At 37.3% G+C, this 27819-nt stretch overlaps 7 protein-coding genes across 11 annotated transcripts; 4 read left to right on the forward strand and 3 right to left on the reverse strand.

Moving 5' to 3' along the window:
• Window positions 1-815: 815 nt before the first annotated feature.
• On the reverse strand, window positions 816-7248 carry LOC123313743 (telomere length regulation protein TEL2 homolog). The gene is made up of 7 exons (XM_044898734.1): window positions 7055-7248; window positions 6726-6927; window positions 6344-6614; window positions 5974-6287; window positions 5603-5921; window positions 4080-4370; window positions 816-3691 (listed from the first exon to the last, which is right to left on the reverse strand). The coding sequence occupies exons 1-7, from the start codon at window positions 7102-7104 to the stop codon at window positions 975-977; spliced, it is 4164 nt and encodes a 1387-aa protein (XP_044754669.1). The 5' UTR covers window positions 7105-7248; the 3' UTR covers window positions 816-974.
• A 210-nt stretch (window positions 7249-7458) lies between these two features.
• On the forward strand, window positions 7459-11053 carry LOC123313749 (transformer-2 protein homolog beta-like). 2 transcript variants are annotated; one of them, XM_044898742.1, is made up of 8 exons: window positions 7459-7620; window positions 7763-7863; window positions 8314-8400; window positions 8472-8739; window positions 8798-8973; window positions 9308-9346; window positions 9412-9512; window positions 9627-11053. In XM_044898742.1, exons 1-8 carry the CDS (start codon window positions 7606-7608, stop codon window positions 9635-9637), a joined length of 798 nt encoding a protein of 265 aa, XP_044754677.1. In that variant the 5' UTR covers window positions 7459-7605; the 3' UTR covers window positions 9638-11053. The 2 variants fall into 2 exon arrangements, with proteins under 2 accessions (XP_044754677.1, XP_044754678.1); XM_044898743.1 differs by having other exon boundaries at window positions 10729-11053.
• On the forward strand, window positions 9775-14107 carry LOC123313748. The gene is made up of 5 exons (XM_044898741.1): window positions 9775-9911; window positions 11079-12853; window positions 12962-13091; window positions 13159-13402; window positions 13478-14107. The coding sequence occupies exons 2-5, from the start codon at window positions 12611-12613 to the stop codon at window positions 13716-13718; spliced, it is 858 nt and encodes a 285-aa protein (XP_044754676.1). The 5' UTR covers window positions 9775-9911; window positions 11079-12610; the 3' UTR covers window positions 13719-14107.
• Window positions 13977-15257, reverse strand: LOC123313746 (general transcription factor IIH subunit 3). Its single transcript, XM_044898740.1, has 5 exons — window positions 14720-15257; window positions 14448-14663; window positions 14259-14394; window positions 14166-14202; window positions 13977-14082 (listed from the first exon to the last, which is right to left on the reverse strand). Exons 1-5 carry the CDS (start codon window positions 15167-15169, stop codon window positions 14016-14018), a joined length of 906 nt encoding a protein of 301 aa, XP_044754675.1. The 5' UTR covers window positions 15170-15257; the 3' UTR covers window positions 13977-14015.
• LOC123313745 (synaptonemal complex protein 1-like) lies at window positions 15231-17063 on the forward strand. Of its 3 annotated transcripts, none has more exons than XM_044898738.1 (4): window positions 15231-15373; window positions 15447-16088; window positions 16143-16253; window positions 16369-17063. In XM_044898738.1, exons 2-4 carry the CDS (start codon window positions 15537-15539, stop codon window positions 16933-16935), a joined length of 1230 nt encoding a protein of 409 aa, XP_044754673.1. In that variant the 5' UTR covers window positions 15231-15373; window positions 15447-15536; the 3' UTR covers window positions 16936-17063. The 3 variants fall into 3 exon arrangements, with proteins under 3 accessions (XP_044754673.1, XP_044754672.1, XP_044754674.1); XM_044898737.1 differs by having other exon boundaries at window positions 15338-15446; window positions 15509-16088; XM_044898739.1 differs by having other exon boundaries at window positions 15357-15373; window positions 15509-16088.
• A 144-nt stretch (window positions 17064-17207) lies between these two features.
• Window positions 17208-22216, forward strand: LOC123313744 (arf-GAP with coiled-coil, ANK repeat and PH domain-containing protein 2). Of its 2 annotated transcripts, XM_044898735.1 has the most exons (14): window positions 17208-17426; window positions 17485-17601; window positions 17654-17827; window positions 17904-18132; window positions 18192-18287; window positions 18343-18551; window positions 18611-18727; window positions 18903-19103; window positions 19162-19268; window positions 19321-19501; window positions 19971-20368; window positions 20487-20650; window positions 20707-20927; window positions 20980-22216. In XM_044898735.1, exons 1-14 carry the CDS (start codon window positions 17374-17376, stop codon window positions 21134-21136), a joined length of 2424 nt encoding a protein of 807 aa, XP_044754670.1. In that variant the 5' UTR covers window positions 17208-17373; the 3' UTR covers window positions 21137-22216. The 2 variants fall into 2 exon arrangements, with proteins under 2 accessions (XP_044754670.1, XP_044754671.1); XM_044898736.1 differs by lacking the exons at window positions 17208-17426; window positions 17485-17601 and having other exon boundaries at window positions 17693-17827; window positions 17885-18132.
• A 1112-nt stretch (window positions 22217-23328) lies between these two features.
• Window positions 23329-27329, reverse strand: LOC123313918. The gene is made up of 3 exons (XM_044899026.1): window positions 27093-27329; window positions 24592-24674; window positions 23329-24128 (listed from the first exon to the last, which is right to left on the reverse strand). The coding sequence occupies exons 1-3, from the start codon at window positions 27183-27185 to the stop codon at window positions 24020-24022; spliced, it is 285 nt and encodes a 94-aa protein (XP_044754961.1). The 5' UTR covers window positions 27186-27329; the 3' UTR covers window positions 23329-24019.
• Between the last annotated feature and the right edge of the window lie 490 nt (window positions 27330-27819).

The raw sequence follows: 27819 nt of genomic DNA on the forward strand, positions 1-27819 counted from the left end.
CATATTCTGAAAGAGCAACCCTTCTTGTAATAAATCTGAGAATTTCATCCATTTCCGCACAACCGTTCGGTCTTGAGGAAGTTTTAACGGGACCCAACTTTTTGGGAATTTTTCGAAGGTCATCTTTCGAGAAATTTCTCTTCCACGGAAATTATCGTAGATCTAAACGTGATACATATTCTGAAAGAGCAACCCTTCTTGTAATAAATCTGAGAATTTCATCCATTTCCGCACAACCGTTCGGTCTTGAGGAAGTTTTAACGGGACCCAACTTTTTGGGAATTTTTCGAAGGTCATCTTTCGAGAAATTTCTCTTCCACGGAAATTATCGTAGATCTAAACGTGATACATATTCTGAAAGAGCAACCCTTCTTGTAATAAATCTGAGAATTTCATCCATTTCCGCACAACCGTTCAGTCTTGAGGAAGTTTTAACGGGACCCAACTTTTTGGGAATTTTTCGAAGGTCATCTTTCGAGAAATTTCTCTTCCACGAAAATTATCGTAAATCTAAACGTGAGACATATTCTGAAAGGGCAACTCTTCTAGTAATAAATCTGAGAATTTCATCCATTTCGACACAACCGTTCGGTCTTGAGGAAGTTTTAACTGAACCCAACTTTTTGGGAATTTTTCGAAGGCCATATTTCGAGAAATTTCTCTTCCACGAAAATTATCGTAAATCTAAAAGTGAGACATATTCTGAAAGAGCAACTCTTCTTGTAATAAATCTGAGAATTTCATCCATTTCCGCACAACCGTTCGGTCTTGAGGAAGTTTTATTTTTTTTTGATTAAATAAATAAAACACAGTTGTGTCGAATCTATGTATGTACAGCAAAAATTCATCGAAGTAACAAAATAGAGAACCTTACATAACAAAGAAATGGAATAAAAAAATAAACACTTATATGAACGAAAAGTTCAACTATTAGAATGAACAGAACTTAAATAGAAAAACCACACTGGTTCAGTTCAATCGTGGACCTCGTCTTCCACATCGACCCTAATCACACTGTCCAACAAACTGGCACAACTGGACGCGACCGTTCTACACTCGCCATTAGGCTCACCCACGTTCACGTTAAAACTGAGCACGTCGAACAGCCACAGCTTGATCTTCAACACCTGATCCAGAAAATCGGTCATCAAGGTGTGCTTGGGCACGTTGATCAAAACGGCGGCTATCAACGATATCGACATGATCCGCACTTTCGGCTCTTTGTGCCCCTTCAGATACCACGCCAATTTCAGGGCTTCCGCCGCCATCTTGGGCAGGATCGGACAGTTCTGAGACGAGCAGACGATCGATCCCAGGGTCTGGAGGAAGGTGGTGAGCACGACGAAATCGCCGTCGTTCAGGGGGTTCTCGCAGAGGAGCTTGTTGCCGTTGAAGCCGTAGATGAGGGGGAAGAAGAAGTAACCGGCGCAATCCGAGAATATGTTCGCGTTTTCGATTTTTCTGTGTCTGAGGGAGCCGAAGTACCTCGTTTTACTTTCCAATCGTTTCTTTATCACCTCTTGAGCTTCCTCCAGCTTAGTTTTATCCTTTTTACTCTTTTTTATCACTTGTTCCACCTTACTCTCGTTTTTTAAGCTGGATAAATTCCTGGCAGCTTCCGCCAAGACGTTCAGCATCAAGATCCTGTGGCACATCGAGTACGTGCCGATTTTGGCGTGGAACTCCCTGCACAGATACTCGGCGTATATAGCCGGATAGACGCACGTGACCGCCACGCAATTCCTAAACACCAATTTTTCGAAATTCTCGTTGTAGAACCTAGGTTCTAACGTCAGGGAGATCTGCAGGATCTCCAGGCCGATCGAGGGATCGTCGTCGGGCAACTGCGTCTGTACGATCTTCTCGCAACTCTCCAGGCTCAGATTGAAGACGTCCGGGTCTTGCGTCTCCAACAGTCCGTCCCTAAGATCTCTCAGGTAGGTCGGGGGGTTCTTTTCCGGTACTTCCACGTCGTTGGACGTGTCGTAAGGCTCCAGATCGTCGTCGGAATCCAACTCGGGGGCCCCGTTCAAGATCGTCACTTTATACCCTGTGGTATTCTTCAACGTCGGCGCTACCAGCTCGTTATCCGCGACTTTCGCGGCTCGAAATTTCCGTTCCGGGGGAATGTACACCGGATTTTTAACGACGTTACGTACTATCAACTTTTCAATATGTCCCTCGACATCTCCGATCTTCTTTGACCCGTTGTAATACACATCCATCTTAACCTCGGCCAGGTTCGTCAAGTCCTTCACTATCTTCATAGTTTCTTCCTTAAAATTATCGTATTCAAACTTGAGCTCGACTTCTCCATCCTCCTTAATGTCCCTACTCAAGACGTTCAGCATTATCTCCCCAGTCTTCATCCCGATCGCTCTTAGGACCTCCATGGAGCACTCCAGATGGACGGGTAACCCCAGATAGATCTTCTCCTCGATCTCCTTCACCTCCTCCATTTTCAAATCGAAACTCAAAGTCTTCAGGGCGTTGAAGGACATCGCGATCATCTTGGATATGTACAGGTGGTGTTCGACGCTCGTGTAATTCACCGAGGATTTCGTCGACCACGCTTGTATCAGATTATTCAACAGTTCCAAAAAGTCGCGCCTGGAACTTACGCTCAGATAAACCACCAAATTTTTAATCAAGAAATCGTTCTCGGGTACCATGACGAACAGCGGGATCCTGGTGCAGAAGAAATACTTCCAATTCGGTTTTTGCAACAACTCTTTCCCCAATATCTTCGGAAAATTGTATTCCTCCGGATTTATCTGGGTCAATAAGGCTCTGCCCAGGATTTCTACCCCGGTTTTCTCCAAGTCCTCCAGTAGATACCGAATCGTCTTTTTGTAACTCGAATTTTTCGGTCCCAGTTTATTGGTGAGGATCGCCAAGATCAGCACGAATTCCCTCAGCGCGGCGTCCCTAGATTGATCGTTGAAACCGATCAGGATCTTGTTCAGGAACGTTGCGAAATTCTCGTAGGATATTCGCGATCTCTCGTTAACATCGACGTCCGACAGGAACTCGACGATCTTGACGACGTTGAAGAACAAGAATCCGACGTAATTTTTCGACAGGAAAAAATCGCCGACCTGTCCGTCCAAGGCGTTCGCCGTTCTGTTCGGGGCCGAAACCAACGCTGATACCACAGACTCCCAACGATTCCTCTCGTGGACCAGTTTTTCCTCTCTCACAAAGCCTCTTTTTATTATGTGACTCAGAGCTGTGGCAAAGACGCCTTCGCCTCTCAATAGACGTTCTAGAATCACGACCAGAGCTTCTCTCTGTTTCGGCTTTACCGTCTTGAGTTTCTCCAGGATCTCCATGAGGGACGTTTCGAAAAACTCCTCGTTTTCCACGACGAACAAGTCCAGTACCGGCCCGTATATTTTCCCGTCCATCACGGGGAAATTACCGTCGAATTTCGACACGAGATCTTCCAAGATCAAACCGTACAGATCTATAGGGTAATCGGGGCTCTCGTCGATCACCAAAATCTTCTGTACGGTCAGGGGACCCGGAAACACTTTCAACAGTCGCTCCAACACATCTAGCACGTTCCGTATATCGTTTTCTCTGGAGATTTTCTCGATTCTCTTCAGTTCCGTCAACGCCCACGAGAATTCCTTGTGGATCTCTCGAGTAAATCGGGTTCCTCCTCTATCGGCTTTTCCGTATTCGAGATCTGTAACGGGAAAGCTCCTATGAGTTTCCCCTGGCAAATTTTCTCCTTACGGGATCGTGGTATCTTTTCGATTCCTCAGATTCACTGGTCTATCAAACATTATGGTCAGAATCACAAACAGAAGCTCTGAACATAGAGATATTACTATACAGGTTGAGTCTTCGATCTGAACATACATAAATTTGTCAAAAGAAACGCCGTATAGCAATACTGAAATGTCAGTTGCGAAGATATTGAAATTAATACAGATATTATTGAAAATGAGTCATCTTTTCGCAACGTACGGACTACTACACTCCAAACATAAATTCAAATCATACTGTCAACTGTCAAACCCACAGAATTCGATGCTGTCAGCTGTCAAAACTGTTAGGTTATAAAAACTCACCGCTGTTGAGGAGGTTGTTGTTCTGCATCCCGGACTGCAGGTCGAGACCTCCGAAATCGCTGAGGAGGTCGTTGACGTCGCCGGCGGCCTTGGGGACGGACGGGGCTCCCGCGCCTTGCGCCATCAGGTTGGGCTGGGCGGGGAAGGAAGAGCCCATCAAGGGGGCGGCCGAGAAGAAGTTGGTTTGAGCCATGGACGGTTGTTGGGGGAGCGGCTGTACCAGCGGTTGGCCGAAAGGTTGAGACATGGATTGACCGATGGGTTGGCCGAGCGGCGAAACCATCGTCGGAACTGAAGAAGAATAATTTCGATGAAAATACGTTTTTTCGGAGTTTCTTTTCGCGTATTGCCGCACGTAAAACAGTCCATCTGGAGTAAAGTGAATACTCGGAAGCCGATCGGAAATATGGAGAAATAGCTTCAGAAATTAGAGATTTTGACATTTACCAGACGAAAATATAAAGAAATCTTCGTTAATTGTCAGTTTAACGAAACCATAGACATAGAGAAACGGACTGAGCAATCCCTTTCCATTCTGTGCATGAAATACATAGACATAGTCTCTATGTCTATGATGAAATACGATAAAAAAAAGTGACAGGGTGACATTTCCCTCTTTCTACAATTTTATGTTGGTATTCATAAAGTCCATTTCTCTATGCCTATTGTGACTATTATACTTGTTCTGTGGTCTAAGGACAAAACTGACAAAAGTGAGGTTAGCGCCGATCAAGGACAGGGGTGGATAGTACCGATTTTATTCATCGATAGCGAATAGAAATATTTTTGGTCTAAGTATTCATGAGAAATATATAAAATTTCAATGACATTTACTTGTAGTGCAAACATTTTAAGAAATATTCCTGGCAATATTCGACTATAATCGGATTTGAAAAATAACCACAAACAAAGGATATCAACCTTCAAAATATCGTACCTAATTTACCGAAAAATATTTTTGAACGCACATTATGCCATAACTTTTAAAAATTCCAACGTGATGTTGTAGATGTACGTAGTTAAAAAACCAAAAAATTCAGCTTTCGATAGGTAGCGGAACGATATTTCAAGCGTCACTTCTCGATGAACAAGAGAAATAGCCTACAATCGGATAAAATTAAAAAAGCGTTCCCAAGTTTCACTTTTAGTATATGTCCCAATCCATGAATGTTTTTCCCAACTGAAGTTTTCCTTTTTGACTAACATTGAACGGAATTCATCCAAAAAATTAATGAAAACGGACAATTTTCGAACTTTCACATGTCATCAGAAGAAACCATAGAATTTACAGGGTTCAGCTAACTTCACGTCATACGATTAAGGCCGTGAAGGACAGCGCAGACATGGGCGTAACATTCGACTGGGCATTCACGATTGAAAATGCCGCATCTTTCAAGGTTTTTTCTCGATTCTAACGAATTCCATCGCATATCGGGAAAACGTCGACTCCTTCCGTCCAAACTTCAGATGGACCGGACTGTTTTACGTGTGCCCTCTCTTGTAAATCAAACTTTTCCGCTTACCTGTGGGGGAACTCATCGCATCGAAGGAAGTGAAATTATTGACCTGCATAAACTGCCCCAGATCCCCACCTTGAGCTGGAGTCGATGGAGTGGAAAAGGCCGATGTGAAATCGGCGAATTCCTCCGTGGAACCTTGACCAGAATTACCGCCGAAAGTACCTTCTAAATCCGCCAGATCCGATTTGACAGACGTCGTCGTCGTCTCTTCCGCCCTAGGGTTGAAATCGTCGTTGAACAGATCCTCAGTGGTGGAATTCTTGACAGTGATCGGACTCTGGACAGATTCCCTGCCGAAGTTAGCGGCGGCCCCTAAATCGACCTATAATCAGACAAATTTGGAATCCGAGCTCAAATCATTGAGGATTACATACCTTTTTTATCGGTTTGGCTGTTTTCTTTGGTGATGTAACTATTGAAGCATTGAAATTCAAATTAACCCTATTTTCTGATTTAGTCTGCGTGGTACCGTTATCGTTATCTGTGTATTTTTTGGGAGGCGTATGCCTCTGGTTCTGATTCTTTGTCGATTCCGTATCACTATCACCCCTACCTTCCGCTTCTTCATCATAAGTGTAATCCCTATAACTATTCGGGTATCCCGTAGTATCATCCCATTCCTTTTCACCGGAGTAATCTTCCTGAGATCTATTGTAAGAAGGCTTTTCCACCCAAGTTTCTTGAGATCCTAAGAAAACCATAATAGAATCTTTGGTAGGAGTCTACCACATGTTACCCACTTACCAAATCGCATTCCGAAAGTATCTGAGCTTATTCCAGTATATTTATCTTTATTTTTTTTAGCCTTTTTTCTCTCCTCCCTCAACCTGTCATCATCTTGTATAAAATCAATGAGTTCCTTCACTTTATGCCTGATATTCACTCCCTGGTCTTTTCCATTATCATCCATAAAAGTGTAGTTTTCTAATGATCTCAAATCATAAATATGTTCCCTAGCTGAAGTGACAACTCTCTCTGAACCATTTTTAACAAGATAATTCAATAGTAACAATGACTAGAAAAACAGAAAAGATCGATAATTCATTCAATGCCTTGAAAAGAAAGGCTTTGGCAAGATTAAATGGATGAGTGCATAAAGAACCTTCAAATATTTGAAGTACCACACCTTATAGGTTCGCCTCCAGTTTTGTTTATTATCTTGTAGCATTCTCTTCCACAACATCGACATAACTTCGGGGAAATGCTCATAGGTAAATGTGGAATGAGCGAGTTCTTGCATAATTTGGCCAGTGGGGCCCCAAGCTTCATCGTTAGTTGCTTCTCTTACTTTGGCTTCAATTTCAGTGTAATTCATAACCACATTTGTACTGAAATTGAGATAAGGCAAACTAATAATCGGGAACCCATCGAATAATGGTGAAAAACTCTCAACAGAACTGCTAGATTCACAAATGAACCATCTGTTTTGAAATAAATTTTAAGGATTTTACTCACACTTTGTCTGCAAGTTCACGCACTTTCCACATACTAAAAAAGTTCTCCATTTTAAAATAATGTTGCTTTTACATAAAATTATACACTGAAAACATTTGTTGGAAAAACTGGATTTTAGGATTAACAACAATTTTCCAATAGGTGACTTGGCCAGCTAGGAATTGCCTGCCATTTAAGAAAATGTTGCCAACATAAACTTCAACTTTGACATTTCAATTTTTAGGTTTATTTCAGCCGGAAACTCTTTTTTCTGAAATGTATTCAAATTTTTTTTGCGAATATCTTAAGTAAAACTCAATTTTTGATTTCGATTCATTTCCTATTGTGAATATGATATTGCCAAGTCCATTTAATTTGAAAAAGATTTAAAACTTCTGTGAAAAATTTTCTCTATGCACCCAACCTATCGAACACGCCATTTTGAGTCATTTGTTATCACTTGCAGTTGAAGAATCGAATTTGAATTTGTAAAATTAGCATAACAGTTTCAGTGTTTATCTGTTTATTGTTAATTTGGTATATAGTTTAGGCTTTCCATTCTATTCTTCGATATGAGTGATAGAGAGGTCAGTGTATTCAAATACTAACACTTCTTCTGAAAAAACCGGCAGAGCCAACTTCATACCTATTTTAATATCGTTTATATTTGTAATTTTTGGCATCAGTCGGGAGCCGCTTGTTTTCATATAAAAATATCTTTAATTTTAGGGAAGTCGTTCGGCTGATCGTAAAGGCATGGCACGCGATCGCTCACCACACGCAAGGCGGGAAGAATCTCCAAGGAATCACAAGGCCAAGAGCTTTTCAAGGTAAGTTTCAAATCCTGAAATATGAATACGAGTGTTTCGAATTGTATGAAGATGAACTACAGTAAGTATCTGGTGTTTATCATGCAGTAAGATAGAGCCGTAGCAGAAATCCATCTCCTAACCTAAAAGTGTCAGATATGTTCAAAAGTTCTCACAGTTTCCATTTCCAAAGATATTTTGGTTTGAAAACGAGTCCATTGAAATACAGATCCATCGTCAGCAGGTGAAATTGAAGCCACTTCCTATAATTTTATTGTACTTGGTACAGGGTGGCACCAATCTTGAATCAATACAGGACTTTGTATGTATTGTGGATTATACGGATACTATTGGAGTCATTCAGTAGGTTTTCACACTTCCATACATAAGCTCTTAGTTTTTCGTAAATATGAGGAAAGTGATATGAATTGCTAAAAGAATCTTTAATTGAACTGAGTTTCTTCCTTTTAGGAGTCCTAGCCGTGGTGGTAAAGTCTATAGGGAAGAAGATAGAGAACGAGAAAGACGTCGTGATAGCAAAGGGGAAAGAAGATACAGGTAAATCAAGATATAATAAATAAAATTTTGAAGTAATGAGAAAATTATTACCTTGATTGTTGATTTTTTAGATCACGAAGCAGATCTCATTCATCAAAAAGATACAAAACTTCCAAATACTCCAGAAGTAGATCAAGGTCTGGAGGTTACAGGGGACGAAGTCATTCTCGCAGTCCCATGTCAAGCCGTAGACGTCACACAGGAACTAGAGACAACCCAAAACCTTCCCGTTGTCTTGGAGTATTCGGCCTCAGTGTACATACATCGGAAGAAGATATATTCCATATTTTTGCAGAATATGGACCCATTGATAGAGTACAAGTTGTAATAGATGCCAAGGTAAGATGATTGTAGTTGAAATTCATGAAATTATTTATAAAACTTGTTTTATTTACAGACTGGCAGATCTAGAGGTTTTTCTTTCGTTTACTTCAAAAATACAGAAGATGCTAAAGTGGCGAAAGAACATTGTGCTGGAATGAAAATAAACGGAAAAAATATCAGAGTTGATTACTCCATAACAGAACGAGCTCACACACCAACACCCGGTATTTACATGGGCAAACCTACAACGTAAGTCCATTATTATTATTCTCGATATTGCTCAATTTAAAATGTTTTTTCTCCAACTGAGGATAGTTGTGCTTGAAATGTATTCAACCATGCTATTCTAATGGTTGGTATAGAAACGAAAGGTTTAGGTGCTTAACGGTAAGGTGCAAGTTATGCGTAAAGGACTTTCGTACAAAAAAATGGCTGATTTATATAATTTGATTTGTTCTCCTGTACACTTTTTTATGTCAAATGTCAATATTTGACAGCCAATGTGTCAAATGTCAATATTTGACAGTTGTCACTGTTGCCAATGTGGCAGCATTACTCATCTGATATCTTTGGTATTTTTCAGCAAATTTAGCGACAGATATGACCGTAGACGAGAAAGAGAGTAAGTATAAAGCGTAGCATCATCCGAATAGTTCAATATCTACATTGTTTGTTTCTTTTTGCTAGCGACTATTATGGAGGCAGGTCGAGGTATCACAGACGTTCACAATCGCCTTACTACCGAAGAAGGCGTTACGATAGATCTAGATCACGCAGTTACAGTCCCCGTAAGTAACGTTTTGAATTTTTCAAAATCTGGTTTTTAGTGCTATTGGATAATTCTTGTATTTCCATTGTCATCAACTTATGTGATTTCATTGAAATCACTCTCATGGTTACAGGTGCTCTTTAGCTTTGAATCGTATGAAGAAATATTTAGAAACGCTTCGATTCCCCAATAGAATAGGCGAGAGGGACTCAAGATTCAGTAAAAATCTCCTTTTTTTTTTTCAATGAAGAAGTACGCTGGAAATTTTTCCGAAGATTCAAGATTAATTGGCGTCCGCGTCCGTTAGAAGAAAATTGTGCAATGTTTGTCCAGTGTAGAGTAGAAAAATGAACATTTTTAGGCCTTCCGAAAATTCATCCTTGAAATGCAAGATAAATCAAACTTTTTTGGAAATTTGGTGAGAAATCTTGAAATGAAATTCAACCGACTGAAATTCAATTTATGTTTTTGTCTAATTGCCCCTTAATATTATCGAATAGGTTCTGAATAATAGTACGAAGAGAGAAAAAATTTCCAGCTGGATCTCTCACGAAAAATAAATCGGGTGAAAAAAAACACAATGTGCAAAACGCCAACTGACTAATTCATGAAAAATTTCAAGAAAATGAAGTATTTTTTATGAAATATTTTCGAAACTTCGCATTTCAAACTTTTTCTTGAAAAATTCAATCATAAAATAGTTCAAGGACCACAGAATGTTGAAAACACTTTGACACTTACAACTGTCAAAGAAATAGGTTATGTCTTGTTAACAGCTGGTGATTTTCAAGAAACCATCCTTTTTTATCTGATCAACCTAACAAATCTGTTGTCCTTTATTATCTAGGTAATCAGTGGACGTTGTTGCCAAATGGTGAAATTTTAAATTTTAAAGCCAAGTTTTTCAAGCGAAAGGTTGAAATGTGTTTGAAATACAAAGTATTTCATTTTTGTGCGTTAGAAGAAATCCCCCGAAATTTTTTCCCGAAGGGAGGGTGTGTAATGAAGAAATCGATATAACTCTCATACAAATTCATGTACTTGTTGTTCCGTCGAAAGAAAAACGACCTGTGGAAAAGAGGAGGCAGAAGATAAATGACAATTGGAAATCAATGGAATCACATAAGAAACTTGCCCCCAACGTCTGTTTCAGGGAATTGTATCAAAATATGTTGTTGACGTTGCCTTGGTTTTTCTGTTGCTTTAATTCATTTTTTTTTTAATGTTACTTTCAGGTCGTTATTAAGCCGACGGATCTGCGTGTTTTCAGGTGTTAATAAAATGTAGAGTTAAGTTTATGGGGGAGTTCCTTCATTAATGTACGATCACCAAGTGATTATTAATTTGTTTATTGAATATATTTCGTTGATTAGTTGATGAATCGGTGAAGATGTACTCCTCTGTCCGAATCCATTTTTTTTGTTCTCCTTTGATAGGAAAGAATGAAGCAGCATTCAGATTCATTTAATTTTGACGAGTTCTTGTATATTTTCCCCTTTGAATGTGACAATTTATATAATTATTATATATAAGTTCCAATAAATAGTAAACTAAAACTAACACTGTTTTGTTTGTTCTTCAAAAGGATTTACAACAAGATCTTGGGGATGAAATTCGAAGTATGTTTAAGAAATTGAAACCCCCAAGTCCGTTATTAGAAGCTTATTTCTATGAAATCGGCAAAGTATCAAGAGTATATTTTGCGCAACTCTCTTGAAGAAAGAATAATAGTCTGGTTGAAGACGTCAGGTCAAGATTTTGGGCTTCAACTTATTGCCACTGGCAGAAACCGAAGAAAAACACACCGGCAACTTGAAGAACTCGTCGAGTTTGTAGAACTTCTTGGTAATCAAGATCAGTCAATACACTGGAACATTTCTTAAACATATTCTGAAAATCTTCACCACACACAGTGACAAGCTCTTTCAGCAACGGTCTTATCCTAGTGAAGCCTTGAAGTTTCAAGACTTTTCCAGGAATCCTGTGAAATGGTAACCGAAATTTTGTTCGAGATTAAAAAAAATAAGAATAAAAGTAACAAGTTGGAGGAAGCTTTTCATGTAGATTTTCAGTTCAGCAGAGGTATAAAAGGTTTAATTGTATTCAAGACTTGAATTTGGTTGGTTATTAAAGATAAAATCAAATAAAAAAATCAATAAAGATAAAACTGCATGTATCCTTGTAATGTTATCTTTCTTAACATTTGGATTAGTTGAAATCTTTGTTTATTTGTGTAACTTTTTTGGCTAGAATTGAGTCTTATACTGTAAATGGGTTGATTACATTAATGTGAATATATGAAGTTTTTGTTTTCCTTGCCAGATATTGATTCACATTTCCTTCTCCTTTTCCTCAAGTCAACAAACTGAATTTTGAACCTTCAACTAATTTACAAACAGTTTCAATGCATTTTATCCTTATGACTGGCTGACCTGGAAGACGTCCTTCCATAGTGAGGCAATATTTAGTGATCGGAAGTAGAATGGGAGATGAAAAAAATGAAGTTAAAATAATATAAAAAGGTTTTATTGAAACAAAAATTATTGAATGAGTAAACTAAAACTTTATTCAGTTCTCTTGATTTTCGCAGTTTTCAGTAAATATTGTCGAATTTTTCTTCTGTAAGAACCTTCTACGAAGTAAAAGGAATATTTCAAGGAAGAATGAGTAAAATCGATTCAGCCGATTTTAATTGTAACGTTATAACTACTAATGAAGTACAATAACAGAACTGAGTCTGCTGCCATCTCTGGAAACGTCAGCAAATTAATTTGAAAGCACGTTAGTTTCCTACGCTGATAATTCTGCGCATAAACTAAAGTGACTTAGTAGCATAGACTAAGTTAATCTATGATTCTGCGCAAAGACATAGATTCTTGAGCGCATGTCGACTGATTAAAAGCCGATTTCAAATTTGTTTCTCTTTTTAAGTTTTCGTTGTGAAGCAATATTGTTGATGTGTACCTAAATGCAACAGCAACGAGAAAAAGTGAAAAAAGAGAGGAAAAATAGCCTGTTCTTATGCTGCATTATTTCCATAGTTAAACAAATATCTCTGAACAAAAGCAGGGCTTGGCATCCCAGCAACCTGTACCTGTTTCTTTTGGCACAACGAAAATGTCAGAAAAAAAAGATGATGAATTTTACAAATACAATCATACCATTGGTTTGGTCACCAACGCATCGTATTTAATCCAAAATTTGGCCCTTCTCAATACTGAAGATTATTACAAAGCCGACTGTCTGGCAGTTGCTCACGAAGGTCACATAAATTATATTCCCCTGGTGAACACCCTGAGGAGGTGCAAGTATGTCCCAATATGCGGGGGATGCGACAGAGGAAAAGGGTTAATTAAATGGGTAGGTTCACATCGGGTCGGCATTTGGTACATTTCACGTAACCATGAACATTCTAACTGCCATATGAGAACCTAGCTACCTATTCAAAGGGTACTGATGAATTTTCAGATGAAATGGGTGAAAATGAACAACGATACTTACTTCATATGTTTATCGACTATCGGAATCCAATTTTTCGACTTGGAATTAACGGACGTTCAATTCGAATTCGATTTTAAAGAGCTTAATGGCAGATTATGTGAGTATTTTCATTGAAAATATTCTTCAAACGATTCTGAAAGTTCTGAGTTCATAATTTTCTCCAGCGTTACCCTTAGGAGCTTGCGTCCTCGAAGATACGCTCTTCGTAGGCACGGCCATGGGAATTATAGTCATGTTCAAAAGTACAGATGAATGCGTGAAGATGATAAATCACCTTCAGGTATCAAACTTCTTATATCTCGATGGAGCAAACGACTGCCTTGTGACAGTGAGCAGGGAAGAAATGAAAACATACAGACTAGTGGACGGAAAACTAAACCTCATATCCAGTTTGAAGGAAATCCTCTTGTAAGAAAGCTCGAGTTTTCTTTCTAATCACAATTTCCAGAGAATTCATTTATTATTTAAGGATCCGTTTTTTAGGTTGTATAGCGTGCTGAAAATATTCAATGACAACCTTTTCATCGGCCATCACACCGGTGAACTCAGCCTCATGTCATTTTCCAATTTGAACATTATCATCAAACAAAAACTTCACGACGGGGAAATCACCGCTATCGACTATTCTATCAATAAACAAATATTGTTAACCGCGTCCGAAGACTTGCTTCTGAGAGCTTGGAAACTGGACAAAACTCAAAGAAAAGTAGGTGGTTCACACTGAATCACCATTATGTGAATTTATTGCCTCAATATTTTTTTTTAGTTTGACTCCATCTTCGAAGTGAAGAACGAAGATAAACCTTACTGCGGAGTTGGTTTCACGAATAGAAATTGCACCGAATTCTGCTGCGTTAAGTCAAACAGTTTGATAGTTAATTTTTATATCGAAAATTCCCAGGAACAATTTGGTAACGATAGTTCTGATGAAGATTTCGCAAGCGACATTGATTTTGTACCTATTTAACATGTTTTTCAACAGTTTGAAATCAAGAATTTTTATTACCTTACTTATATAAATTCACAATTGTAACTTAGGTTTCTTTTTCTTAGGCTTCACTGCAAGTGGTGGAATCTTGAATACAGTACTGAAAAAATAAAAATTTATAAATATAGGAATAATTTGCCTCTAAACATATGTCGATTTCAAGATAAAAGGTATTATACTCACTGGCAAGTTGTGCAGATTGGACTGAATTTGCAGAAAACTAAAAAATATAGCATGAAATAGAAAAACTCCTCAATAAAATAATTAAATACTTACTGGACAAACAAACTGAACAAACATAACCAATGTCAATAAGTTCCCTATGACAGAAACAAGCTGCTCTGTAATCAACCTTAGCAGGGGGAGGCAGCACAAGTTTTTGTCTTACAGGAGGTTCTGGTAAAAAGACCCACTGAAAATTGATTAATGGTAATGAAAATAATAAGACTTCAGATATATACCAACCAATAAATATTGCAATAACCCTTGAAGCTGTGGGATTTTCAAATATAACCCTCCCGTAATATCACATCCTTGTTGCAATAGGCTCAAATGTTGATCTAGAGCACAAACGTCTATAACTACATTTTGTTTCTGAGCCGTGAAAAAAACATTCATATAATTCATATATTGAGAGGCAGAGTCATTACTTCCTGTCACCACTAGTATTCTACAATTTAACTGAAAAAAAGTCAATGAATTATTATATATAATGCGACAGTTCAAGTATTATTTACTTTGCATCCTGCAGATTTTATCCTTTGTAATCTGGCAATATAACATAGGGCCATAGCAATAGCGCCAGCTAATAGCGACTCAGTATTCAAAACGGTACTTTCAGACGCTAAATGCTTAGCTAGATTCTTTTTTATTGTTTTCTCCACAAGCGTGAAGGTTTCATATTGTCCATCGATTTGCCTTATATCCAAAGGCTTTCCAGCACCTGGATAAATAAAGTCGCTTTTTCTGGAATGGCAAGCCATCACTGCAAGTTTATTTTGAGCCTTCTGCATCAAATGAGAATTGGAAAAGGCTATGATAGAATCCAAGCAATGTGTCAACATGTGAGGATTGTCCCTGAGTAGTTTTTGGCCAGGATTACTATCGAAAATTACCACCAATAAACTAGTTTCGTCTCCAGACGTATCTTCGACATTATTATCAGCCTTAAGTTCTATATTATTCATTTTTCCTATATTTATGTAGTAAAATTCAGATACGAAGCTTCGGATTTTTGGAGGAATAAATGTTGGGTTATGTTTACAAACTCAAGACGCAGGACTGCCACCAAAATGATGTTGAAGAATCGTAATTAAATCGAAATACCAGGGTCAATCAAAAAAGAGACAATCGCCATTTCTTAAAACCTGTCAATGTCTATGACTTTTAATGTAAGTTTTTAGTTTTATAATGAAATTAGGTTGGATTTGTTTTTTTAATGAAACCATTCGTTAAACTTTTCAGGTATAACCAAGTTTAATATACACATCACTTATACATTTCAAACTAAAAGCTTGAATATTTAGAAGGGTCCTGCCTAAATCCCCGAACGGTATGATCGAATCGCAATGTAAGGAACTTCCGGAGGAATCTTCAAGCTCGAATTTAGTACAAGGGAAAGACAGAACCCCCGAACCATCGTCTTCTTCAACCTCGACAGACGTCAGGGCCTTAGAGGACCAAATAGAACATCTGAAGGTGGTAGTGAACAACTTGAAGGATGATATTGAGAAAAAAGAACTCGGTATAGCTAAATTGGCGAGGGAGAAGGAGAAAATTTCTTTAGATTTAATGAAACAGAAACGTTCGAACACCAACATAATGAAACAGCTCGAAGAAGAACGTAAGTTTTATTTTCAAGAGAAAGAGACGTACTGCAACGAAATGAAAGAAATCAAAGCGCTCAAGAAAAGTCTGAGCAGATCTCATACGTCGCTCATCGAAAGACCCAGCCAAGATCTGAAAAACGAGTTGGAAAACACGAAACTCAAACTGAAGCAAACGCTGGAAGCCAACTATAATCTAAGCATCAAATTTTTGAGAATAAAAAACACCAAGGCGTTTCTGAGAAACGAAATGATCAAAATGAAGATTGAACACGAAAGAGTGAGTCTTGTCAAATCCTTTTCTGTCGTAGTATGACCCTTGATCATTTTCCAGATCTTTAACGATCTTAGATCGAAGATAGAGACGATGTCTTCCGAAGTAGAGGACATTGTGGATCATAGATCCCATCTTTATGTGTCTCCTAGCAACCGAAAATACGTACAGGTATATTTTTTTCATTTAATATAGAAGGCCGGTTCACTATACTTTGCTCTCACTTAGTTGGCGTTGCATATCTTGATTTCTTGACGAGTTAATTTTAGTCTACGGGTTTTTTCAGCTCGTACGTCAAAACAGTTCTTTGGTTCACGAAAATTTATGCCTGCAAATGGAGATAGATCGCCTGAATTCTCAATTCGACAAGATGAAACTGAAATACACGAAAAGCGAGACCAACAATCGGCTGAAATACATACACTCCATAAAGGCGGAAGCGCAAGCGAGGTGTAAGCATGAGAAAAAGGAAAAAAAGAGAGTTCGCATCACCACCGAAGATAGATCAGTCATAAGCGACGAAAAACCGAACAAAATGCTGAAATCTAATCTGAAGACAACCAAATGCCAGTCCGAAATTATAAAGATTTTCGAAAGAAGCGAGTCCGCGGACACTCCGACCATACAGATGGTGAACGAGGAGAACGCCAAGAAGCAACACCATAAGAAGCACAAAAAGAGTTGCAAGAAAACCAATTCCAAGACAAGAGTTGAACATTCCAAGTCGGACGTAACTGTCGACGTCGAAAATAAAAAGAACGAAACGCCTTCTCATAAGCCTTGCGTCATTAAATTAGCCTCTATTGCTGAAATTGACGAGTCAGGAACTGCACCAAACAAAAATGGTAGATGAACAGCGCTAGATTTTGGTAGAATAGGTAGATAACCCGTAAATAATGTAGAGTCATTGTTTGTAATCGAAAGGGCATTTAGATGTAAAATAAGAGATTAAATTCTGATAATAAACGAACTGGATAACAAGCGAGTTGGGTATTTCCAATGAAATTTTTTTAGTGTGTTTCTTTAAGAAGCTCCCCCGTACATTCAAATAGTACTCTTACCATTTTCTTCGGTTGGTCAGACTGGATCAACCAAACGTCACTCACATATGCTCTGACGTCAGGAAGCATTCCGGAATTTTGACAACCCAGTGTTTATTAAATAAATGGTCAATGACGTAGTCGTGGGAAAAGGAATAAGAAAGTTTCGCATGGGTGTAATAAAGAGATGACTCAATGTAAAGTCTTATGAAAGTTCAAGTGCAATACCCAAAATTTTCGAAGGAACCACGATGATAGGAAAACTAGAATTAGAGGAGTGTCTCAGAGATTCGCCAAAGTTCAGGTAAAACATGACTAATACAAACGTCCTTATGTACACAGAGACATTTATTTTTCGTTAGGAGTTTTTTGGAGGAGGAGGAAGCTAGTATAGATCAGCTAGAGCAAAAACTAGATAAAATACTCAAAATTTGTGGATCAATGGTAGATAGTGGAAAAACATATGTTGCTCAACAAAGGTAACAAAAGAAAAAGCGTTGAAGTTCGAAATTCGACGGACCTCTGTTTTAGTTTATTCGCAAACAGTTTATGGGATCTTAGCACTCACTTCCGTGAAGATTCAGTGGTGCTTTCATCGCTCAATAAACTCATACACAGTTTACAGGAAATGAACAAATTTCATACAACACTGCTAGATCAGGCTTCAAGGAGCATCCTCAAGAATCTCACTTCGTTCATAAAGAAGTGAGTCAGTATTGAGAACATTTTCGCATATGTTCGAAATAATTGGATATGTTTTAGAATAAAGTGATTTTTTCAGTGATATAAAGAATGTTAAAGATTATAAGCTGCATTTTGAGAAAATTTCTGCTGAATATGATGCTGTGCTACTTAGAAATTCGCATACACCCAAGAATAAGCACCAGGAAGTTATCGATATACAGAATATTCTCTTAGCAGTTAGATCTTGCTTTTGCCATCAAGGTTTGGATTATATTAATAGCATTACAACTTTACAATCTAAGAAAAGACATGAAATATTGAGCACAGTGAGTAATTTAAACTTTTCGCAAATGTAGACATGTTAATTTTCAAATTATCCTTTCAGTTGTTATCATATATGCACGCTTGTAGTACTTACTATCATCAAGGCTCAGAGTTATGTGCAGATTTGGAGCCATTCTTCAAAAAACTCTCAACGGAGGTAATTTCAAAATTGAAATTTCCACAACTCTCAATTTATTTCTGAATCTTTTCAGATTGGCGAGATACAGTATGAGACTTACAAAATTGGAAAAGAGTTAGAAAATCGTCACGCAATAGTGTCAAATTCAGATTTCGTTCCCAAAGAAATGAGCGGAAAGGACGGCATCATAATGGAAGGTTATCTGTTCAAGAGAACTTCAAATGCCTTCAAAACGTGGAATAGGAGATGGTTTTATTTGTACAAAAATAAATTGGTGTACAGGTGAGTTCGTCGTTTTTGAGATTTAGAAGAGTCGGTTGATTTCCTATTTTTTCTTCAAGGAAAAGATCTGGTGAAGAAGGAGAGACTATAATGGAAGATGATTTGAGAATATGCACTGTGAAACCTGTCATCGAGGGAGAGAGAAGATTCTGTTTTGAAGTCTTGTCTCCATCCAAGTAAGAATTAGTGAAATTTCCATACATATTTAATGATTATTTGATTTCTTCGTGAAGAGACTAGACAATAACCTAATTCTTCCTAACCTAACTTAATCCTGGGGTAATGTCAAATATGACATAACCTGTGTGTGTCAAATGTGACCTAACCTAATTCTTGTTGCAATTTTCGCAGAAGCCACATGCTTCAAGCAGATTCGAAAGAATTGTATGATGCTTGGATATCAGCATTGCAAAAAGGTATTGGAGCAGCAATCCAAAGAATAAGCACTTTCGATTCCGGCACCGATAGTCTGAATACATCCTCTAAAACAGATTCGAGCCAGAACATCGGTAATGGGGCGGTGAAGAACAAAAATAAATTCAAGAAGTCGAAGTATGGTATTTGATGGTTTCTTTCAACTGTCTTTTAAACTAACCCTTTTTTTTCGCAGAATGTGGGAACAGCTCGTGAAAATCCCGGGTAATAATGTTTGCTGCGATTGTGAAAGTCCTAACCCAAAATGGGCTAGCATTAATCTTGGTATTACGCTTTGTATAGGTGAGAGAGTGAATTTGGAGTGTTTTTCTCGTTCACAAACCGAATTTTTCAGAATGTTCTGGAGTGCATAGGAGTCTAGGTGTTCATTACAGTAAGGTCAGGTCTTTGACCTTGGACGATTGGGAGCCCGAGAACGTGAAAGTTATGGCAGAGCTGGGAAATTTGATTATCAATAAGGTTTACGAGGCCAACGTTCCAGACAGCTTCGTTAGGGCAACAGCCAACTGCATAGGGTTAGTATATGATTAGTTAGCCGGTAAATCCACTTTATCGGTTGGTATTCATTGAATTATGTATGTACAACTATCTATGCCAAATATGCGATTTTTATGTTTCATTCCCATAAAAAAATGGTAAAATCCGCCAGAATCGACAAAAAACCTTGAAAGATACGAAAATAACCCGTCATTGGTATTTTTCAATCGTTAATGCCCAGTCGAATGTTACGCCCATGTCTGCGCCGAACTTCACGTCCCTTCGAAAGCCCAATCGGCATTAGTCGTATAAAGTGAAGTTAGCGAAATCCCGTAAATTCTATGGTTTCTTCTGTTGACATGTCAAATTTCGAATATTTCCCGTTTCCTCTGATTTTTTCGAAGTAATGCCGTTCATCGTTAGTCAAAAAAAGCAAGATATTCGTCGACGTATGTTTATTTGTGCTCCTGATGGTGTTTTTCATAAGTAATCAACCGTTCTGCGTAGCCAAGTCCGGGAGGCCTGGATCAAGGCGAAATACGTCGACAAGAAGTTCGTCAAGACGCTGCCAGAGTTCAGGTCTTCGCCGACTGAGAGGGCCTCCAGATCCAGCCTGATGGAGGTCAGAAAATGGTCGGTGAGAAAACTGAGACGGAGGCCCAGAAGCTGCGACAATTCGAGAAAGAAAAGGGACAAGTCCAGGAACAAGGAACCCATCCCGGAGGACGAATCCGACAGTGCCATAGAGAAGGGTGATAAGAGTCCGGAGAGTTCCGGGTCCGATATGGAGAGTAGGAAGAGCGTGTTGCTGTTCGGCAGCGACCTGGAAAAGCAACCAATGAACGAGGCTTTAGATCTGAGCAGCGATCAAGAATCTACCGGTGGGGAGGACGAGGATATTTTAGGTTTGTTTATGGTTGACATTCCTAGGTTATTTCTATGATTGAAAGCACAGAAATCATAGACGTATAGTCTCTATGTCTATGACAGATATTAAAAAATAATTTTACCAATCCATTTCAGAAGCTGAAGACATATCAAAGTTACACCCGAACTTGTTGCTGTACAAAGCGTCAGCGGCTCATAATTTACCTGTGATGTGCGAAGCCATAGCTCTAGGCGCCGATATCCACTGGAACAACCCCGAAGACAGGGGTAGGACCTCTTTACATCAAGGAGTACTCAGCGTGAGTGAAGAATAAATACGTCTTTTCGACTGTAAATTACCAAATTTCGCATTTAGGGTTCCGTGATGCCTTGCGCTTACCTGATATTGAACAACGCGAGGGTGAATTCTCAGGACGAAAACCTCAAAACGCCGTTGCATCTGGCGACCCAAAAGGGACACACGGCCCAGGTCTGTTTGTTCCTGAAACACAGAGCTAACATCGCGATCGAGGACGACGAGGGCAAGACGGCTCTGGCCATGGCCGAACAGAAGAAGAACGCCGATATTGTGACTCTGTGAGTAATTGCCCGTTGGGAAATTTCAATACTTGATCGTTTTCCTTTGTAGGTTGAGAATAGCGCGTTTCAACGAGGAGATGAAGGAATGCGAACCCGGACTAACGGGAGATGAAATGTTCAACGATGTAGTCAGAGATTTTTCCCAGATGGCCTGTTCCCATCCGGAAAGACTTCAGAGATCGAAGTCTCCCGAAGACGAAGCTTGAAGGTATAGATCTGTTTTTCGTCAAAGCTCTGTGCTTATTTAAATACAGCTCCAATAGTTGTTGAAGTTATTATTATACTCTACACTCAATCGAGGGTCAATTATTGGATTAAAATCGGAATAGGAGTAAATTCCGATCCGCTAAGGACAGTTCGAGAAACAGGGGTTTGGTAGAAACTGCGATTCAAACATTCCTAGCTTTTTCCTCGCTTTTTAGGGAAAATATATTCGGAAAAACGTTTTCATCAATTCATCTACTTATATTTTCTTTTTCACCATGACATTGACAGTATTATTCCTTGAAATCATTCCAACGCAATTTCCATTAAATTAAAACGTTGAATTATCTACCAAGTGCCTTCCCAACGATGGCTGACTTCAACACTGCATAAATTTTGGGAAAAATTGAATTTTTACGAGTTTTATTGGGCATAGGAAAAATAGAGGCCATACATTGAGATTCCTCGGTTTTCAGGTTGTTTGGGACGACCGAAACCCGAACCAAATGAATTTTTAAATGATTTCTTGTTGCAAATTTTTTTAATGGTTGTTATCAATTTTATCGAGCTTTAGCAATTTTACATTTTACTCAGTATGTAACAATGGTACTAATCTATACTTAGCGATATTTACCCTAAACGTGTGACATCACATGTTCAAAAAAAATTGTATACCAAATTTCGAAAGGATCTCTTCTTATTCAAGCGAAATATCTAGATTGTATTTTAATAATTTGTTTGTTGTCTCCCCATTTTAATAAATTGTTGAAATTTAAACATCGTTAATTTTCATAAATTTGAGTGGTTATACAGGGTAGGCGGAGTGTTTCTAAATCTACAACGAAAAATGTGACAATTTTTGTTTGTCTTGTATTATAATTTTACCATGTTTATTTTGATACCTGATTTTATTTTGTGATTTTGAAATTGTTTATTTTATTTGAAGCTCATCTCGTGTTTTAAGATTAGTTCTATAGGTTCGAATTCTATATACATATGATTATCTTTTTATTGTCTCAAGTAGTTTTTTATTATAATATTTGATATTATGCATATTATGAAATATATCAGTTTTTAATCCAGAGAGTGTTTAATAACCCCCGATTGAAACATTAACGCAGAAAATAAAGCACAAGTGGAAAATTTTTATGCATCGAGTTATCTCCATGAGAGAGTCTCATGATTCAAAGTGTATGAAAGATTTATTGATCTGATAAATCATTTATTATTCTATGCAGCCAGCAACAGATTGAAATTATCGGTGCAATTATGTCAATAATGAATCATTTCTAACTTTTGCAACACAACACTATTTCATAAATGATGATTCAATGAAGAAAAAAACGTGGATGTTAAAAGGGCATAATTTTCATTGCTCAATCCTATTGGATTGCTGATTACGGACAACTTTCGACAAGATGTGTACTATCGGGATGTCTGCTTATCGAGCAATCGATTTTTTTGCAACTAATTAAACATCCAAACAGCTGAATTGCAAAGATATTTCTCCAGTTTCAAGGAGAGTACTTAAAATTAAAAGTACACTCTTTAAGAAGAAAAAAGAGTTGCATATACTTACTTGTTTCACTCGGTAAGTACTACAGATGATTCTTGTTTGGAAAATTTTGTCAGTGTCCATCTCGATTATTGTGAACGGTTGACATCGAACAATTGTTCAAAATTCTTGGTACACAAAATTATCCCAAACTATCCTATCTTGCGAAAGCCATCTTGTTGCCTTCCACAACATAATACACTTCATCAGAGACTCTGCACTTCATTAAAGAAACCAATAGTTATTCCATTTCTTGCATTCTTCAGTTATGCAATTTCGAAAAATTGAATTAAAAAGGGAACTGCTGCTTATATGAATAATTTTTCATCGTGACTGCTCTAAATGGATCCCAACGGCGTGAATCGAATGAACAGACTGAACAGAGTAATTTACAGAACACATGTATAGTATACCTGCTGAAGTGATTAACTAATATCATAATTGAAACTGAAAACTGAGAATTTTAATTTCGTGAAATTTTAAAATTTTACTCGGAAATCATAGATACCAAAAACTATTCTCATCTATGTTCATGACACAGAAGTGAAGACGTAGAGTGGGAAGATTCGCTCTGTAATATGTGCACAGAGCTGTTGATTATATTTCAGTGATTCCACCTGGTTTAAAAAAAAATTCGTGTGAATTCATCCTTATTTTATTTATTTTCATCTTACATTAAAATACTGCTTACAGTTTACAATTACAAACGCTTCAATAAATAGGAATAAAATAAATGGAATTAATAATGTCGCACATTGCTAAAATGATCAATTTGTAACAGTTTCACATAGGTAGACGACAAATGATAAAAAACATTAAAATCAAACGATTCACAACAGATAACTGAAACCTTCTCGATCCACGACGAATTGCACAACCATTTCACGTATCATCCTGCAAATTAAGCTCGAACTCATTACGCTGAAAGCTAGAATCAATTTTGTCCGTTCATGCCATAAGTACAATATTTAAAGATTCCTTCAGGGAAATGCCTTGAAATTTCCATACAACCACATGAGAAATCTTTATGTAGTCTATGAAAGATCAATTATAGTGTTTCTTATTACATTGGTAGTCATCTAGCTCAATCTTAACTAGTTAAGTGAAGTCTAAAGTATTTTAAGTCATCTTGCACATCCATAAATTATACAAATACTGTTTAACAGTAATTCCCTAGTAGAGTACGACGTAGTTTTCAAAGAAAAATCGCTGCATTCGTCATACTCGGATTTCAAAGCTGATCGATAAGAGCCGAACATAAGTAAGTTTTGACTTGTAGGGATGTTCAGACTAGGGAAGTCACATTCTCAGCAGGAATTCGTCATCATTCTCATGAATTCGTCGGTAATTTACTTAAATCCTTACACCTGTAAACGTAGGCAGTAATGGATATGTCATCGTCATCTCTTGTACAATTCAATTCTGGTTTGCAGGAGCATCTGAAATATTAAAAATTTCATCTAAAACGATAGTCAACAAGTTCCGGTTCAATCAATGGTGTGTTTAAATTTGAAATCAAAAACTTAGCCAACTTTCAAATTAAACCATAGAGAAAGAGATAACCAGGTTCACTGAGATCACTTCGATATTTAGGTAGACCCCTTCGGACTACTTCACAAGTTAAGTTTTTTTTTATAGTTATCTCATCAACAGTATCATTGTTAACTTGAAAATTTTCAGATTTAGGATGTCTGGATAAGAAATAATCCTATACCAGATTATTTCTATGCACAAAGCATCACAGTTATTCAAAAATCATAGAAAACTATATGGCTGCGTTCCAAAATTACATCGAATCCATAGAGATATCTACGATCAGAATGTATAATCCGATGAGATTTTGAAAAATGGAAAAACCGCTCAGAAAATTACTCTGTTGTGTTGATCTACTCATATACTCACTTATTTCCCATGAAGAAATCGATATTTCTCGTTATTCTGTTATAAACTGCCCATCCGCAAGGCCCCTTTCCACAATCTGGGTCCTGGAACATAAACATATTATTACTGGATAGCCAATAGGAGATTTTCCTTTCGAAAAAATTCCAATGACCCTATTTAGCCACGCCGACAAGATAAGAACAAATGAAACTATTGCACGCTTTATCTCTTACAAACAAAATGGCTGAATTATTCATCCTTTTTTTCAAGGAATTTTTATTATGACTTCGAACGTTTCAAAGATATGGTTCTTTGTATGATTTTTTTGGAATTTTTGGCTTTGGGAAAGCCGCATAAAAACGTTTGTGCATAGATTACAGTACAGAGAATCTGATGTTATCAGCGAGCACAGAACATATGCATGTAACCATAAACCCAACGTGAAAATGGCTAAAAATTATGTTCGATTCGAACTTTGAGAAATTCTAAATCCTCCGATTTAAATATATCGTCGAAAAAACAGCCTGTCCTGTAATGATCGAAAAACCTTTCTAAGTTCTCGAAGCCTGTTTGAGTCGACACTTTTGGTGAACATAAATGTTATCCGCCTCAAACCCTTTGTTACTGGGTGTTTCTTCGTCACTTTACGACTTATAAAACTTGGCGGAGAATGCGTTTCATTGTCGAGTTCGCGAAAGCCATAAAGATTTCGTAGGTATGACGAAATATTTTAGGGTGAATGGTCCATAACTTCTTAAAGAATCTATAGATTCGATCTCAGTCTGTACTAAACTCGTAACCCCATTCTCCGTCGAAAAAGAAGGCACACTTTGGCTATACAAGTTAGTAGGTACTTTGCAAAGAAATCCTTCGTATCTTTGTAGGAAAAATGATATAGTATATTGATACGTTTTATAGACTCGTCAACTCATGTGGATTTGAATTTTCGTGAACATAGAACTATTGAATTATTTAATATTTATTTAATCCTAACACAGAATAAGAAACAGAAGTGTCAGAAGTAATGGAGCATTTTCACGATGATTCTCGGTCGCTGTAAAATAGTTTCTGAAATATTTTTCTTTGAACAAATGAACACACATCTAAACTTTTAGAATAAAATGAAAAATTGTATGTATCTGTAAAAATGTACTGATACGGCTCAGGCTCATCTATGGTTAGAGTTACATTTCAAATGACTTCAAGATGCATAGAAATATAATCAAATGGGAACACCACAGAAAAATTAGTTACGTCTATGATTTTCAAAGCTGGTTAACTTTCATCGCATCTACGGCCAATATGATATGCACTTCGATATTAAATTTTTTTCGGGAATGAAGTTCCGGACCCATCGAGAATTTAAAATTCCGACCAATCAAATCGAAGATAATAATTACGGACGCAGTTTTTGAAAACATCTCCGATAACACTTTCGTGGAGATCTTTGATATAATAGAATGCTGATTACGGTGTGTAACATGAATGAAAAAAAACGATGGGATAGAATTATGAATGAATTAACATTTCTCGAGTCAAGTGGAGCAGCCAGTGATCAAGGCCACTATTACTACGTCCAAATATATTCTATTGAAACCGACTTCGACTGGATACATTATTGATCCACTTATACCACGAAAATTGATTTTGTTCCGAACCTGATCCTATATAACGTCCGGATGATGTAAAAAAGGCTTCAGGTGTAGAAAAAATTTCGATTCCGGCAGGATTTGAATCTCATATACAGAAAACTTCTTGTTATTCCTGAAATTTTTCGTACTCTATGATTATAGAAGAAAATGTTAGATTTACGAGCATGATTAGCGTTGAATATCGAAAAAAAATCAATTTTATTTTGAAAACTCCTAAACGCACCTCTAAGTACCTAAAAAATTCTCATACGTCATTCTCACTTAGATATACGTAGTCGAATATTTCGTATTTTCCAAATCCAAACATGTTTATTTTATTCGCTGACGATAATTTAATGATCGAAAACACATAAACCCTGATATTTATCTTATTTTCTAAAAGAAATTCCATGAAGAAGATATGCCATGACAAACAAATCGATATAAAATAGTAATATGGAAAAAACATTTTTGGTTTTTTTTTATTCGATCGAAAAAGGAGTCTATAATTCGATGAGCATCAATATTCATTGCCTGAAACTGTGGAGAACTGACTGATGCAATCTTACGCAAAAAGAAGTTAGATGCAAAACAAGTCATATAAAAATAAATGTTATTATGAATAAATAAAAAAACATGCTAAAAGACTTTGTCCATATTTTCTTCTCAATATGGATGGTATTATAAATTGAGATTTGAATGAATGACCGATTTCGAATTGAAAAACTAATTGGATAGGCGAATGAAGATTTTTTTTGAAAACTGTGTGAAAGAATCCAATGGATTCAAGGAGTAATGAATTAAGGTAAGTATATAGGATGTTTTTTCTATTTGAGAATGAATTTGGGAATCTTATATTTGGCACAGTAAATTTAAGAAAATGGTTCATACCTCTGCATTAGTGTTGACGGTGTCGTGAGCTATAACGAAAATTGACAGGAGCACTAAACATAATGCGATACAATAAACTTTAACGTGATTCATTTTGATATAGGTATGTATTTCGTTAGTTGCCTTATAAGGAAAAATAACCCAACTGTTGGTGTGCTTTCGTGTATATTATTCAACTGGCGTAAGATGTTTTATTAAGATTTATATATGTGGTTTAGTTTCAAACAGAAGATGCGCGCGCGCGTGTAAGATCAAGAATGGCGAGATTTTTCTTGGGAAATGCCGCAAGAGAATTGGTAACTAATTGGTGATTGGCTGTCTGATCTCTGCTTGCTCTTGGAGACTTGGACTAACCAGTTTATATGTTTGTCAAATTCTGGACATATACAAGGATCTCCAAGATATTTCAATTGTCCTTTGATTTGGTGAATGCATGTTGTTGGATTTTGTGATCGAGGAAAATTTTTAAAATGCACTTAGACGTGAAAATTTCCAAAAACTCTCAAAAAAAAACTGGAGCTGTTTCCCGAGAGTTAACCAAAATTCTCCCACCTCATGTCATTATTTCGAGGATTTCAAATTATTCAATAGAAAATCAAAAACAAACAGATTTCTGTATTTTAAAAATAACAAAAATTCAACTCTGATATAGTTAACTGAAATAGTGTATATCATTTGAAATATGTAGTTTAAAGGAAAAACTCGAAAGAAACAAATTATGAAATAA

Source organism: Coccinella septempunctata, chromosome 5, assembly GCF_907165205.1.
Source record: "Coccinella septempunctata chromosome 5, icCocSept1.1, whole genome shotgun sequence".
Classification (NCBI taxonomy): Eukaryota; Metazoa; Arthropoda; class Insecta; order Coleoptera; family Coccinellidae; genus Coccinella; species Coccinella septempunctata.

Excerpts from the sequence above, each read along its gene's own strand:
- LOC123313748 (XM_044898741.1), top strand. The coding sequence starts at position 12,611 with ATGTCAGAAAAAAAAGATGATGAATTTTACAAATACAATCATACCATT. Across the intron at positions 12,854-12,961 it reads GAAAAGGGTTAATTAAATGG|ATGAAATGGGTGAAAATGAA; the intron begins GTAGGTTCACAT and ends ATGAATTTTCAG. Across the intron at positions 13,403-13,477 it reads AGTTTGAAGGAAATCCTCTT|GTTGTATAGCGTGCTGAAAA; the intron begins GTAAGAAAGCTC and ends TCCGTTTTTTAG.
- LOC123313744 (XM_044898735.1), top strand. The coding sequence starts at position 17,374 with ATGATAGGAAAACTAGAATTAGAGGAGTGTCTCAGAGATTCGCCAAAG. Across the intron at positions 18,552-18,610 it reads AAAAATAAATTGGTGTACAG|GAAAAGATCTGGTGAAGAAG; the intron begins GTGAGTTCGTCG and ends TTTTTCTTCAAG. Across the intron at positions 19,502-19,970 it reads GCAACAGCCAACTGCATAGG|CCAAGTCCGGGAGGCCTGGA; the intron begins GTTAGTATATGA and ends CGTTCTGCGTAG.
- LOC123313745 (XM_044898737.1), top strand. The coding sequence starts at position 15,421 with ATGAAACCATTCGTTAAACTTTTCAG. Across the intron at positions 15,447-15,508 it reads CCATTCGTTAAACTTTTCAG|AAGGGTCCTGCCTAAATCCC; the intron begins GTATAACCAAGT and ends TTGAATATTTAG. Across the intron at positions 16,254-16,368 it reads GCAACCGAAAATACGTACAG|CTCGTACGTCAAAACAGTTC; the intron begins GTATATTTTTTT and ends GGGTTTTTTCAG.
- LOC123313918 (XM_044899026.1), bottom strand. The coding sequence starts at position 27,185 with ATGAATCACGTTAAAGTTTATTGTATCGCATTATGTTTAGTGCTCCTG. Across the intron at positions 24,675-27,092 it reads CCGTCAACACTAATGCAGAG|GACCCAGATTGTGGAAAGGG; the intron begins GTATGAACCATT and ends TTTATGTTCCAG. Across the intron at positions 24,129-24,591 it reads GATTTCTTCATGGGAAATAA|ATGCTCCTGCAAACCAGAAT; the intron begins GTGAGTATATGA and ends TTAATATTTCAG.
- LOC123313743 (XM_044898734.1), bottom strand. The coding sequence starts at position 7,104 with ATGGAGAACTTTTTTAGTATGTGGAAAGTGCGTGAACTTGCAGACAAA. Across the intron at positions 4,371-5,602 it reads TGCGATGAGTTCCCCCACAG|TTCCGACGATGGTTTCGCCG; the intron begins GTAAGCGGAAAA and ends ATTCTTCTTCAG. Across the intron at positions 3,692-4,079 it reads CAACAACCTCCTCAACAGCG|ATCTCGAATACGGAAAAGCC; the intron begins GTGAGTTTTTAT and ends TTCCCGTTACAG.
- LOC123313749 (XM_044898742.1), top strand. Across the intron at positions 7,864-8,313 it reads AAGGCCAAGAGCTTTTCAAG|GAGTCCTAGCCGTGGTGGTA; the intron begins GTAAGTTTCAAA and ends TCTTCCTTTTAG. Across the intron at positions 8,974-9,307 it reads TACATGGGCAAACCTACAAC|CAAATTTAGCGACAGATATG; the intron begins GTAAGTCCATTA and ends GGTATTTTTCAG.
- LOC123313746 (XM_044898740.1), bottom strand. The coding sequence starts at position 15,169 with ATGAATAATATAGAACTTAAGGCTGATAATAATGTCGAAGATACGTCT. Across the intron at positions 14,664-14,719 it reads TAAAATCTGCAGGATGCAAA|TTAAATTGTAGAATACTAGT; the intron begins GTAAATAATACT and ends ACTTTTTTTCAG. Across the intron at positions 14,083-14,165 it reads CCAATCTGCACAACTTGCCA|TACTGTATTCAAGATTCCAC; the intron begins GTGAGTATAATA and ends TTATTTTTTCAG.